The sequence below is a fragment of the Solanum pennellii genome, chromosome 11 (genome assembly GCF_001406875.1).
Source record: "Solanum pennellii chromosome 11, SPENNV200".
Taxonomy (NCBI): Eukaryota; Viridiplantae; Streptophyta; class Magnoliopsida; order Solanales; family Solanaceae; genus Solanum; species Solanum pennellii.
In genome coordinates this window covers 484,597-497,769 of record NC_028647.1, presented here as the reverse complement: position 1 = coordinate 497,769, position 13,173 = coordinate 484,597, and the positions used below count along the sequence as shown (strand labels likewise).

The 13,173-nt window shown below is 37.3% G+C and overlaps 2 protein-coding genes and 1 long non-coding RNA gene across 4 annotated transcripts; 2 read left to right on the top strand and 1 right to left on the bottom strand.

Annotated features, from left to right (window-relative positions):
• The first annotated feature begins 493 nt into the window (after positions 1–493).
• LOC107004852 (translation initiation factor eIF-2B subunit beta-like) lies at positions 494–7,640 on the top strand. 2 transcript variants are annotated; one of them, XM_015203233.2, is made up of 11 exons: positions 494–648; positions 721–787; positions 881–1,035; positions 2,220–2,507; positions 2,774–2,903; positions 4,184–4,291; positions 4,417–4,519; positions 4,600–4,725; positions 6,027–6,220; positions 6,588–6,718; positions 7,204–7,640. In XM_015203233.2, the coding sequence occupies exons 2-10, from the start codon at positions 744–746 to the stop codon at positions 6,676–6,678; spliced, it is 1,239 nt and encodes a 412-aa protein (XP_015058719.1). In that variant the 5' UTR covers positions 494–648; positions 721–743; the 3' UTR covers positions 6,679–6,718; positions 7,204–7,640. The 2 variants fall into 2 exon arrangements, with proteins under 2 accessions (XP_015058719.1, XP_027769005.1); XM_027913204.1 differs by having other exon boundaries at positions 7,189–7,640.
• On the top strand, positions 4,732–5,733 carry LOC114074938. The gene is made up of 2 exons (XR_003575320.1): positions 4,732–5,055; positions 5,187–5,733. It is a non-coding gene; the product is annotated as an uncharacterized LOC114074938 (long non-coding RNA).
• Positions 7,641–8,073: 433 nt separating the features above from the next.
• Positions 8,074–11,219, bottom strand: LOC107005079 (F-box protein SKIP5). Its single transcript, XM_015203567.2, has 5 exons — positions 11,011–11,219; positions 9,429–9,573; positions 9,270–9,348; positions 8,933–8,991; positions 8,074–8,643 (listed from the first exon to the last, which is right to left on the bottom strand). Exons 1-5 carry the CDS (start codon positions 11,129–11,131, stop codon positions 8,250–8,252), a joined length of 798 nt encoding a protein of 265 aa, XP_015059053.1. The 5' UTR covers positions 11,132–11,219; the 3' UTR covers positions 8,074–8,249.
• Positions 11,220–13,173: the final 1,954 nt, after the last annotated feature.

The following is a 13,173-nucleotide window of genomic DNA, read 5'->3' as shown; positions in this document are numbered from 1 at the left end:
GACGGTATACAATGTTGTTGTATTGGGCCCTTAATTATCTGTCAATTCTGTATGTTGGGCCCAAGCCTGTTAGGGCATAGCTTAGCACTATATATAGACGCTATGGCAAACCCTATTCTGTAATTCTGTTCTTGCCTCTCCTTAATAAAACTGCTCTCCCTCTTCCCGTGGACGTAGCCAATTTATTGGTGAACCACGTAAATCTGTTGTCTTGTTTTTAGCGTTTATATTTTCTCGTATTATCTCGAATTCCGCATAACAATAATTTATCGTCAAAATGACATAAAAGTAAAACTAGATTCATAAAAAATTTAGAAATCAAATCTCGCGTATATATTATTGTAATAAAACCTTTTTTTCCAATCCTAATATCTGCTTGATCTTAAATACCTGAACCCTCATTTTATTAGTGAAAATTCCAGTAACGGTGTCAGTTTTTTTTTAATATAAAAAAAAAGTAAAAGCAAAAGAGAGTAGCATACGCAACTAAGCTATTGTATAATGTGCTTCAATGCTTGTACATCGAATTTGTGCTAAACCCGGATCCAAATTGCTAAGGCACAAAATTCTCTGCTTCACTCTATAAACCATTACCCCTCTTACGCCATTGTTGAGCACAATCCCAAGCTTCAAGCACAGTATTAAACGGTAAGTTTCTTCTGAAATTACTCTGATTATTCAAAATTCACGAATTGCTTAAACTTTTTGGTGTGATTTCAGGTGTAAATTCAACAAATACGGACATGAATGCCCTAGTGAATGAATTCATAATCAAGCTGAAGAAACGGTAATTCCCGCTCTTTATCTATATGTATGTGTAATTATCTATGGAGGGATGATTTTTTTTTGTTTGCTGTATGTATTGAATGTTGTGGGGTAGGAAAATTGAGGGGTCGAAGACAACAGCGAAATTGACAGCGGAAGTGTTACGCTCATGCATATCGCAGCAGAGGCTTCCTCAAACTCACCAGGCTGATGCTCTTATTGATGCAATCAGAGGTATTGGGGAAAAGTTGATTGCTGCTAATCCAGTAGGTATAAGCTTCTGTTTCTTCTTTTTATCCTTTCCGTTCCACTTCTGTAACTATTAATGTTTCTTGTACTTGGATTATCCTATTATTTCGTTGTAGTAGTTACTATTCCTTTTTTAGTATGATCTGTCATACTTTCTTTAGTATTCTGTCTCGTCTTCTTCACTGGTGTTGATCTCTTTTTTCAAACTGTTGTATACTTCTTTTACTTGAGCCGGGGTCTGTATACCTCTCAAGGTAGGGGTATTCCACTTGTGGGATTACATTGTCTATGTTGTTGTTGTTGTAGTTAACAATGTCTGTTGAAGAAAAAAAATACATCAGAAGTGTCATCTTTCTTACAAATTAATGTTTTACTTGAGGTGGTACACACAATTAATGTTGAGTGTGTGCTGTGGATTTAGTTTATGTCTCTGTATGACCTATAAGTCATGGATTTGAGTCCTGGAATTAGCCATGGATGCTTGTGTCAGGGTAGGCTTCCTACACTACAATCCTTAGGGGCGCAGCCCACCTAGGACCCTGCGTGAATGTTGGTATGCTTCGTGCACCAAGCCCTTTTTGTTATATCTACATTTAAGCCTCAACCTAGCTTTCTGGGATCAACTATATGAATCATTAACAACCCTTTTGCTTTATTTGGTTCCACATTTTGATAATTTTCTTTTTGTGGGGGATAAGTTGATAATGTATCACCAACCGAAAAAAATAATAATCAGACATACTCGTTTTTTTATAACCGTGGTGTCTGCGCCAACTTGGGCACACCTCGACTAATTCCACGGGATATTCAACTTTGTCCACCAAGGTTATTACCTAAACATCTTTTGCCGATACATAAAACCCAGACCCAGGCCAACTAATATTTTCAGGTGAAGTGAGGGAGTAAACGTATTTGAGAAGTCAAAAATTCCAGGAAGTACTTGCTCTGGACACTAGAACTCTTAGACAGCAACTGATACCTTGACTTAAGTAATTACCAACGGTTAGAGTGTGTGTTTCCTATCCGAAGACTGAATAAAACAAGGATTTTGTTGAATGGATCTGCTAATATTTTGACTGAAGGGCTTATGATGTTCTGCTAGTTTCAATTTCTTATGCTGGAGGAGTTTATTTTTTGTGTTCCTTCTTCTAGATCTCCTTTCTTTTGCTAATTTAACTTTTGATGATATTGCATGAACATAACAGAGCTTGCCGTCGGTAACATTGTTAGGCGAGTTCTTAATATTATAAGGGAGGAGGATGTATCTTTGACAGCTGCTGCTGTTGGTGGGTTGGGTATATCGGCTGGAAGTGATGATGAAGATGATGTCAAGCAAGACGATCATCAAGGTTTATCTGCCGCTGCTGTGGCTGCTGCTGCTAGAAACACCTTGAGACCACCTTCCTTGCAGACCCTCCTTGAAGACATCCCACAATCAACAGCTGTACCTCGAACATCTTCTTCTGCTGGTGATTCTGAAGGAAAAAGCAAATGTAAGCTGTCTATAGATCATGATATAAAGCATTGTTTTTAGGGGACAAGTTAGATCATGACATTAAACTATTTTGAGGATCTTTAAGATGTTTTACTAATATGTGAGTCAGCAAATTACCACGAGGCCACCAGCTGTTGTGATTGGATTAGTGCTGTGCATGTATTTAAACACTTCATGTCACTCCAGATATTGTAAACTGTTGCTACTGGGATTACAAGAAATGAGTCTTGTCAGGTTGTGACTTGTTTCACATTTTCTTTACAGCTGCTGATAAGAATTCAACGAGCAAGAAACTAAAACATAATGTCATTGAGGCTGTTAATGAACTTATTCAAGATATTGCTACTTGCCATGAACAGATTGCTGAACAAGCAGTTGAGCATATTCATCACAAGTATCTTCTTTCTCACTCTTTTGTGATTTGGCTGTCATTTTTTCCCCTATTCATATTTCTGATATTTGGTGTCAACTACCAAGCTGATTGGGGTCGGCTATATGGAACTAACACAATAAAATCAGCATAAAGTGCTTTACAGGTCACAGCACTTAAAGGCTGTCCTTCCATTTTCAAAGGGTATATATAATAACGCCTAGAATCTGGGAACTATAGTTTACTTAAAACTGGTTGTTATAAAGCATCAAGTAATTGGAATTATTTCTTTGTTTGAGCCTTTGAGGTCAAGTTCAAATATAAGTGCCACATTCTTGTCGGTTATCAATGATTATTGACCTATAGGAACACAAGCAAAATCAGCAAGGCATTTCAATATTATATGAAGTCTTCCATCATTCAGTATTCTTGGACTTCTGCCAATATTTGGTTACAGCAAGAAACAATCCCCATTAGTTGGGGCAGCACTAGTATTTTTGTGTAGTTCTCTCTCTTTCTTGTTCTTTTGATCTGTCAAGTTTATTATTACTTATCCAATTGCATAGCAGGGGCTTTGTTACCCAAGTGGAGGCATTAGAGTGATGGTACAAGTATGAATAAACTACACAAAAATTACTATCCAATTACAATGTAATAACATAACCTTCTACTGATTCTCTTTTTAATAAATAGCCTTTTAATAGAGCTTTGCAAGAGTCTTATGTTAAGCCTGCCTCTTAGATCTTTTATTTCATGTTGAGTATAAAACTTTCTGGTAAGGGATTGCCAATGGGATTGTCAGAAATCTATTGGTGAGATCTGCTTTAGTAACAATATTTTCTGTTTATCATGAAAATGACAACAATTTCAACCAGGGTCTCCTCTGCTACCCGGGGATCGTATTAGTAGTGGTTATCTAGAATTATGATGGTCTATGGTAGCCCCTATACGGCATGCCTGCAAACTAAAAGAATAAGAAATTCAGTTTGGTTGACCTATATGTTCAGTGAAGTCAAACAGATGTGCACTCAACTAGGTAAGTTGGACTGACACATAAAGGGAGCTTATTGTCGCAGTGTCACATTCAAAATTATTTTCAAATACATTATTTAAATTTTCATATAAAATTCTCGCTATTTCTAGTAGCTGTTTACGGATTGAAAAGTATGGGAGGTTGACGCTTTCCTCTCTAATCCAGTTATATGTATTCCAACTCTTTCTTCTCTTATTTATTGCATCCAGTTATATGTATTCCAACTCTTTCTTCACCTTTTAATTGTTGTCTGTTCCTACTTTCTTTTCAGTGAGGTAATCTTAACTTTAGGCAATTCAAGGACAGTGATGGAATTTCTATGTGCTGCAAAGGAAAAGAAGAGATCTTTCCGGGTTTTTGTGGCTGAGGGTGCCCCAAGGTTGGAGAAGTGGCTTATCTTTGATCATTAAGTGTTGTAATACTGTACGGTTTCTGTAGTTTCCTTCTTTTATAATTATCTGTTTCTTCTACTTGTTTGATTGTCCCTCCTCGGTTTTACTTAAGGTACCAGGGGCATGCCCTTGCAAAAGAATTGGTTGCCAGGGGTCTGCAGACCACAGTGATCACTGATTCTGCTGTTTTTGCTATCATCTCAAGAGTCAACATGGTATGTTGGTGCTGTAACTTCTAGCATTTAATAATGAGGCCATAGTCTTTTACCTGAATTCTGATATTTCCTGTGAAAAGGTGGTTGTTGGAGCTCACACTGTCATGGCCAATGGTGGGGTTATTGCACCTGTTGGAATGAACATGGTGGCTCTAGCAGCTCAGAGGCATGCTGTTCCCTTTGTTGTTCTTGCAGGCACTCACAAGGTAATTTAGCATCACTAAGGCATTGGGTTGATCCTTCAGGCAATCAATATATTTTACTCCTACTTCTAGTTCTTTTCAAAATTAAAGAACTAATTCCATAAAACAGATTATGTATATATTGGAATTATCTCCTGCTGACTTTAATGTAGTCCTTGTAGCCTAGAATCTGTTTTTGATGCTGCAGTATTAGCACCTATGATTTTGCCTCTGGAATTGATGGATAAAAGAACTATTTGAGTTTAAGTAGAATTTTACTTGGAAATAAGCAGGAGAGGTTCCCTCACTGGTCAAAGCATCATGGAGAACATGAAGTGCTCTAATTAGACTAAGGTATAAAGAGAGGTCTGTCTTGGTTTGATTTTGTATCCATGAAAGGTCTAGAGCATTTCTTAAAAGCTTTGAAGAGATCATTTTGGGAGCTGGAGTGACCTAATAAAAGGTTAATGTTCGCTATTTAACAGTGTTGTCTATGCAAAAGGATGTCAATAAGCAATCAGTGAATGCAATATTGCATTTTGGTGACATCCATCCGGTTTTATTTCCCACCAAGTATCAACACTGAAGCTGACAACTACAGGACTACCAGGACACATCTTGGCTCCTCAATCCTTACTATCTTAGAACCACAAAAAACACACAAATGCATCTAATCTTCGTGTCATGCCACTATTAGTCTCTAGCCGATAGCCCAATTAGCAGTGATGCCTAAAGAACTATTCTATATATTTCATGGTTGAAGTTGCATTGCTCTAGGGTATTGTTCAATGGGAGGATTATCCAATTATGATATGCCACTACAGAAAGGTAATGATTATATCTCACAAGTCATATTAATAGTTTAAAATGAAACCAGAAACATGAAACTTTATGGGGAAAGGGAACTGGTTTGTACTCTACTACCACTTAAGAGTATAGATTTTACAAATGCTAACTGAAACCTTGCAAGTACAGAACTACAAATTTCCCACCTCGAAAGAAATATATCGTATATTTTAAGCATCATACTATGGCAAATAGATTTGAAGAAGATTACATACCTATTGAGATGGATAAGATAAACAAGACTCTTATAAACTGGACCTGGGCGCATGGAGAATGAAGAAGGCAGCTAAACAAGTCACACTACCATTGTAGGACATGGGTTATTTTGAAAGGCTACTTGGTATTTCTTGGTATTCTCGTAGTTTAATAGAGGAAAAACGATAAAAAGTTGTGAACTGTTTTTCTCAGGACAAATATCTTTTCTTACTACATCTGCTTTAACTGAGAATCATTTGTGTAACTACTTGTTTGTGCAACAGTTATGTCCTTTGTATCCACACAATCCAGAAGTCTTGCTAAATGAATTGAAATCACCAGCTGAGCTTCTGGACTTTGGAGAATTCTCAGATTGCCTGGATTTTGAGAGCAGCTCTGGTTCCCCTCTACTTGATGTTGTTAATCCCGCATTTGATTATGTGCCACCAAATCTTGTTAGTTTGTTTATAACAGACACGTGAGTTCCCCTTACTATTAGTATTTTTGAGAATGTATTTCTTCATGTAAACTCCTTGGTGAATGCTAATTGACGATGATGTAACCCGACCTTAAGATGCATGAGATGAATTTATAACTCAATATGCTTAAAAGCAAGAATAAATATCCATGGGAAATCTGTCTGATCAATATTGAGTGTGCAAACTGATAGTGTGTGAAATATTTTATTTTCTTATATTTTAATATGTTCCCTTTTTGGCAATACGGAATCATATAACGGTGTTTGCAATATCGGTTCTCTGATTTGACTACATGATCTTTTATTACATTTCTGCTTTCTGTTCCCTTTCTTAAAACTTTGCGCTTGTTCTCTTTTGCTGTTTCAGGGGTGGACATAATGCTTCATTCATGTACCGGCTCATAGCAGACTATTATTCTGCTGATGATATTGTGGTGAAACAGAAATCGATCTCTTGAAATAGTATCAAGCTTCAGCTGTCCTAGAAATATTAGCGAGGTATTATACTTTTTTGGTTAAGCTTCTTAGCATCAATGCATTTGTCTAAGTGACGGTGTCCAATAATTTGACTCTGTAGTAGGTCTGTGATGTAGCAACAAGGCTACGTGTGTGGAATTGTTGCATGGAAGGCATTTTCTTTTTCTTTATTCATTTCTTCCTCTTAATTGGACTCACACTTGAAACATCTACTTTTCCTCTTTTATTTGTTCATAGCACTGTGATACTGCAGCCTTGAATCGCCTATGGTAAACCTGTCTTCCACCTGAATGAAATATGTTATTAGCCTTGTTCAACGTTCTAGCTAGTATTGCAAAGTAGTTTGAGCGATAAAAACTGCTGAAATAAGAAAAAGCAAAGAACTTGAATTCCAAGAAAGTCTGTGAATATTAAGTAGTTTCAGCTCAAAGAAAGTCTTGTTAGGTATTGCATCCGAACATTTTAGGTTTCAGTACGAACTAATCCTATAGTTAATTGATGTTCAGGTAACTCATTCAACTGAAAAACAAGCTGCAGAAGGAGTGCTCTCCTTGGATTTATTACAAGTACATGATACAACCATATTCTTCTGTCAAACGTCTACCCAGATGTTCCTGTAAAGACGCCTTGAACAACTGGCGTTATATTAAATAGCACAAGTTCAGTGGTCATATTCCAAGAGACTACACTTACATTGTACTGACTGCAATAAACAGATGAAGAGAACATACCGATCTTGGAGTGTAGATTGATTCTGGAGATCAGATTTGTGCTTAAATTTTGTGCTTTGGGATTATATATGACTTTTTTTATGAGCTTGTTGTGATATTGTCGTGCTATTTGATGACTGAAGTTTTGTCCATTGGTTCATTCATTTGGGTTATCAACAATTTAAACGGTGTTTTGATGAGATTTTGTTTACGTGAGAAAAATGTTTGATTTGCGCACTCATGTGGTTTTTTTTGTTTGAACAGAGGCCTACACACAAGTAGTTTGTATCCAATTATTGGGATATGAATTCGTGGTGGGACGTTCCCAGGGCCTCTTCTAGGTCATTTGGAACCACTTTAAGGCTGTTTATTGACTAGAGTAACACAATGCTTAGTGGTGGGGCGCGAGAAGCTTCCTCTGCGATTGTTTTTTTCTGGCACTTTACCCTTTCTACACATATATGCTTTGATGTCAAGCCCAATACTTTTTCTGCACTTGTACACTTCTCTCTGTCTTTGATGTCGAACCCGATCCCAGTCTTTAAGTCAAGCCTAGCTCTACTAACCCATTGGATTGGATTTACCCCTTGGGTGAACTACATGTGAGAATAGCTTGTCACTTGTAAAATTCAGGAATAAATCCTTATAAAGGAATCGATAAGCTGATGCGGGCGCCATTACCAAGTTGTTATTGAAGAACAAAGAACTCTTGCACAATGATACAGTAAAACCGAGTACATAATTTGAACAATATGTTACAACCAACCCTCTATCAGCCCCTTTCCTCTTTCCAAGATAGGTGGCAGAAAGGATACAACAAATGGAATGGAACGGCAGATTGACTAACTAATTGGCAATTCAACAGGTGCAGATTGCACTGTATTTTTGTCGCTGCCTTCTACCTCAAACCAGAAGAAGAGTGATGTGCGAGTATAAATGACTCGTACTCGTTGCAATGAAAGTGTCCCACTGGTTAGGACAGCTTTGGCACCTCCTTCAATTTGAGTTTTCAGAACCGAAACACCATCACTACAAGTTTTGAGTGCTGAGGGGATGACCTCAGCCGCACCAGCAGTACTGATAATTGCATAGGAGAGATGGTCAAGAGGGTTCGACTCGCACTGAAGAATGCACCCATCAATTGTGAGCTTCCCGCTTCTATGAAGCAAGCAGCAACCAAGCTCTGTCCTCACAGTCAAATTGGCCAGCTTACATGTGGACATGAACTCCAATGCGCTGTTCAGAAAAAAAGAACACACATGCATACAATGGCAAGTGAAAACAGTTCCAAATATCAGAGAGCAAATTCAAATTTGGGTCAACTGTTCGTGTACACACTTGGCAATAGTAGACATCTTTAAAAAGCATTGCATAGACAGAATTGAAGATCAAGTAATGCAATATTGTTATGGTTCGTTTAGTATTTGATCAGAATTGCAAAAAGAATCTGATGCTCTAATTCAAGGCACAACATCAAGTTGATCAAGGAGAAAAAGAAGTAGAAAGTGATGAAGGTCTCACAAACCTGTCTGAGCCGCGGGAGCAAATAAGGGTTGTATCATCAGGACTCTCACCTGCACCAATCTGTAAAAAGGAAGTTGAGGCAGCTAAAGACTAGTGCTGTCTCATATAACTTACATGCATTTATTTTACTCTTGCAAGGCATATGCTTATATGGCAAGGAAGAAAATTTTCGACCCAAGTGCATCATGAGTGGAAATAGCTACTATGTAACTTCATATAAATATATAGCTTTAAAATAACTATCAGAAATCTCAGAAGATTCAAAACACATCAAAAGACCCAACATCTTGTACGCTTTAAGTATATAAAGTAATCTGAGGTTAACATTTTGAAGTTACCAAGCAAAGTGGCTTTTCAATCTGAATATTTGACACATGATGGCTGCCTCCTGCAGCAATCAGTATAGTGTCGCCAGGCCTGAACAGCATCCATATATGAAGCCAGCTTGTAAGACGAAGATCATAACAGAGAAAATAAGATAAAACAAAAATGCTAACCTTGCAGCAGAGACGGCCATCTCAATGTTCGGATAAACTCCAGGCTGAGATAAATCCTTCACAGCACGGTCTACTCGCAACCAAAGCCGAGGATGGCATGCCAAGAATCGCCATCTGTGGCAAACGAGGGCGGTGTTATACCGATCTGCAACTCAACAGCAAGTTGTGACAGAAAAAAAATCACATAGCACTATGAATGTGGTCTATAGTTAAATCTAAAAACAGATGGTTGGAGCATGCTAGAAAAAATGAAGCACAGTGCAAATCCAAAATGAATCCCCCAGCCCAAATAAAACAAAATTAAAAAGTAACAAGACACAAATGACCACCGACACCCACAAGAAGTTCTAAAACTAAGAATGAAATTGATCTCGTTTCTGCTAATCCAATAAATTAAGATAACAGTGGTGCTCGTGCTTAAAAACCACTACTCAGTACTCACTGCCTGTTAGGGATATGAGTACACAAGCTTTTCTATTATTTTTCTCCTTTAACCAAGTAACGATAAGAGCTCTTAAATTTCATTGGCCGCAATAAGACAACTTGCACTATCCAAACCTCAAAACAGAAGTAGATGCATATGGTGAAGTGTTCAATTATATGCTCCTACAACAACATTGAGCTAACACGTTAAGGTTAACCTTGCCTCATAAATGCCTGAGCTTATAAAGCAACAAGGATATTTCACAAAAAGAATATAGAGAATGGAGAAAAAAAGTAAAAGAAAGGTGAGTATACATTCAGGTTATTGCGGCAGCTGGTGAATGAAGACACAGAAATCTATAGTTATCTCTCTCAGAGAACCAATAGAAAAAGAGAAGATGAGCACAAACTTACAGGAAAAATCAAGTTGTTCTCTTGTTTAAGTGCTTCAAAGCCTAAAATTCAGCTATATGGACGGAAATGGGGGAAAGACATAAGTACCTCCTTAAACTATAGTCGGATTTTCAGTTGCACACTTCATTTGTGCAGGTTCAACAATTTTAGAATGGAATTAATAACCACCTCAGTTGATGACCTGTCAACAAGGTCGAATGTACACCCTTTACGGCGTGTGATAAGTGAAATTAGATCTGCAAAACTTCTCTTTGTTGGCCATGTGAATTCGAATTTTTGGCAGCCATTTTCAATCCTTTGAAGCCTTAACTTCGTAACAATATGATTCTGAAATTGTTTTTTTGATTGAAGAGGTAAATCATTTCGGTGCGAATCCTAGTCTTATTATATATGTTTTTCATTTTTTAAGCAAATAAACTACCAACTAAGCTCAAAATTAACAAGGATGAAGTCCATCAGGCCTCAATGCACAGAAAAATCCAATCTTTGCAACTTCTTATTGAGTTGGGTTTTGTAAATCAACTATGATGAGAACAATGAAGCGAATTATCAATTAAGATACTAAATACGAATAGAACTGAGAAACCCAAAAAAACAAAAAACAAAATCAAACTTTCGTAACCTTGAAATGAAGAAAAATAAGAACTGGGGTTTGCAAATTTAGAGCCAAAGTAACAGTAAATTCAGCTGAAACTTGAAACGTGTTTCAAAAGCAAAGGAAATGATAGAGGAATTTGTTTAATACCTGGAATTGGGGAGAGAAAACTGAAGATATGCATAAGGCAGCCATCATCAAGACTGTTGATAAGAGAAAAATCAGTGGAAATCTTAGAGATTCGCCTCCATTTCCGCTTCTGTTCCTCCATTCAATTTGTTTTTTTTTCTTTCTGAAATCTGAAAAAGGAAGGATGATTTTGATGATGAAGAAGACCCGACAATGCTCTACCTCAGTCTTCATCCACTAGTGGGCTTGAAGTTGGACTTTAATAGCATCAAATTAAAGCCCAATCAAGGCTTGATATTGGACTTGAATAGCATCAAATCAAAGCCCAATCAAGGGTATTATAGTCTTTTCGGATAGCTATTTTTTTTGTTTGAAAAATTTAACTTAAATAATGGTCCATCTAAAGATTATTGGAAAATTACGCATAATGATAAACATTTAGAGTATATTATGTAATTTTTCAATTTGTGGCTACAATTTCACGAATTGTTGTTATTTGATTTGTTAATTGTATAAATTCAGAATTTGCATGATTCGGTCTCTGATTATATAAATCCAGAATTTATATAATTCTGAAAACAACATTTTGTATACCGTTCCCCTAACTATTTATACATGATTTACTAAAATTCATAATAAACCCCGAAGCAGGTAAACCACCAATTTTATTATTTTTCAAGTACTATAGTCCATGGATTTTTCGTAATCCAGAATTTCGATATTATTTTGCCCAATTTTTTCGTGGACATCCGTTAAGATGTTATCTATGGAGTCAGTTGACCCTGACGATCAAACCGACCCATTTTCAAGGTTAAACAAGCCCCGAAGCAGGTAAACCTCATTTTACCGATTTTCGTGTATTATAGTCTATGAATTTTTGGTGATCCGGAAAGACGTTAGCTATGGATCTAGTTGGCCCTAATGGCCAAAACGGCCCATTTTCAAGGTCAAACGAGCCTCGAAGCAAATATACTCTATTTTGTTGATTTTCGTTTACTATAATCTATGGATTTTTGGTGATCCGGAATTTTGACGTCGTTTTTGCCCAAATTTTTCATAGATGTCCATTAGGATGTTATCTATGGAACTAGTTGGCCGTGACGGCCAAAACGGAACATTTTGAAGGTCTAACGAGCCTCGGAACAGGTAAACTTCTCATTTTACCTATTTTCGTGTGCTATAGTCCACGATCTTATTTGATGATCCAGAATTCCGACATCGTTTTTGCTAAAAAAATTTGTGGACGTTTGTTAGGATGTTAACTATGGAGTCAGTTAGCCCTGAAGTCCAAAATTACCCATTTTGAAGGTCAAACGTGCCCCGAAGCAGGTAAACCACCCATTTTTTCAATTTTCATGTGTTATAGTTCATGGATTTTTGGTAATCCAAAATTCTGATGTCTTTTTTGCCAAAAATTTTTGTGGACGTCCATTAAAATGTTAGTTATGGAGCTAGTTGACTCTCACGGCTGAAACGACACATTTTCAAGGTCAAATGAGCCCCGAAGCAGGTATACCCCATTTTATCGATTTTTGTGTACTATCATCCATGGAATTTCAGTGATCCAAACATATTTTTTGCCCAAATTTTTCATGGACGTCTGTTAAGACGTTATCTGTGGAACCAGTTGGCCTTGATTGCCAGAATGAACTATTTTGAAAGTCAAACGAGCTCCGGAGCAAGTAAACCCCTCATTTTACTGATTTTCGTGTGCTTTAGTCCAAAAGATTTTCGTGTGCTATAGCTAACCATTTTTTGGGTGATCCAGATTTCGACGTCAAAAATTCCAAAAATTTTTGTGGACGTCCGTCAAGACCTTGGCTATGAAGCCAGTTGGCCATCACTTATTTTCAAGGTCAAACGAGCCCCAAAGCGTGCATACCCCTATTTTGACTATTTTCGTGTGCTATAACAAATAATTTTTTTGGGTGATTCGGATTCGGATGTCAAAAATGCCAAAATATTTTGTAGAGATCCTTCAAGACCTTGGCTGTGCAGCCGGTTGGCCATCACGGCCAGTCCGATCAATTTTCAAGGTCAAACGAGCCCCGAAGCGTGCATACCCCCCATTTAGACTATTTTCATGTGCTATAGTAAACCATTTTTAGGGTGATCCGGATTCCGACGTCAAAAATGCCAAAATTTTTTGTGGACGTCCGTCAAGACCTTGTCTATGCATCCGGT

What these genes read in the sequence shown, in the direction of transcription:
- LOC107004852 (XM_015203233.2), top strand. Translation starts at nt 744, where the DNA reads ATGAATGCCCTAGTGAATGAATTCATAATCAAGCTGAAGAAACG. An exon ending in TTCTGAAGGAAAAAGCAAAT is followed by an intron (nt 2,508 to 2,773) that starts GTAAGCTGTCTA and finishes TTTTCTTTACAG; the next exon opens with CTGCTGATAAGAATTCAACG. An exon ending in AGTTTGTTTATAACAGACAC is followed by an intron (nt 6,221 to 6,587) that starts GTGAGTTCCCCT and finishes TTGCTGTTTCAG; the next exon opens with GGGTGGACATAATGCTTCAT.
- LOC107005079 (XM_015203567.2), bottom strand. Translation starts at nt 11,131, where the DNA reads ATGGAGGAACAGAAGCGGAAATGGAGGCGAATCTCTAAGATTTCCACT. An exon ending in TTGAAAAGCCACTTTGCTTG is followed by an intron (nt 8,992 to 9,269) that starts GTAACTTCAAAA and finishes TCCTTTTTACAG; the next exon opens with ATTGGTGCAGGTGAGAGTCC. An exon ending in TGCTCCCGCGGCTCAGACAG is followed by an intron (nt 8,644 to 8,932) that starts GTTTGTGAGACC and finishes TTTTCTGAACAG; the next exon opens with CGCATTGGAGTTCATGTCCA.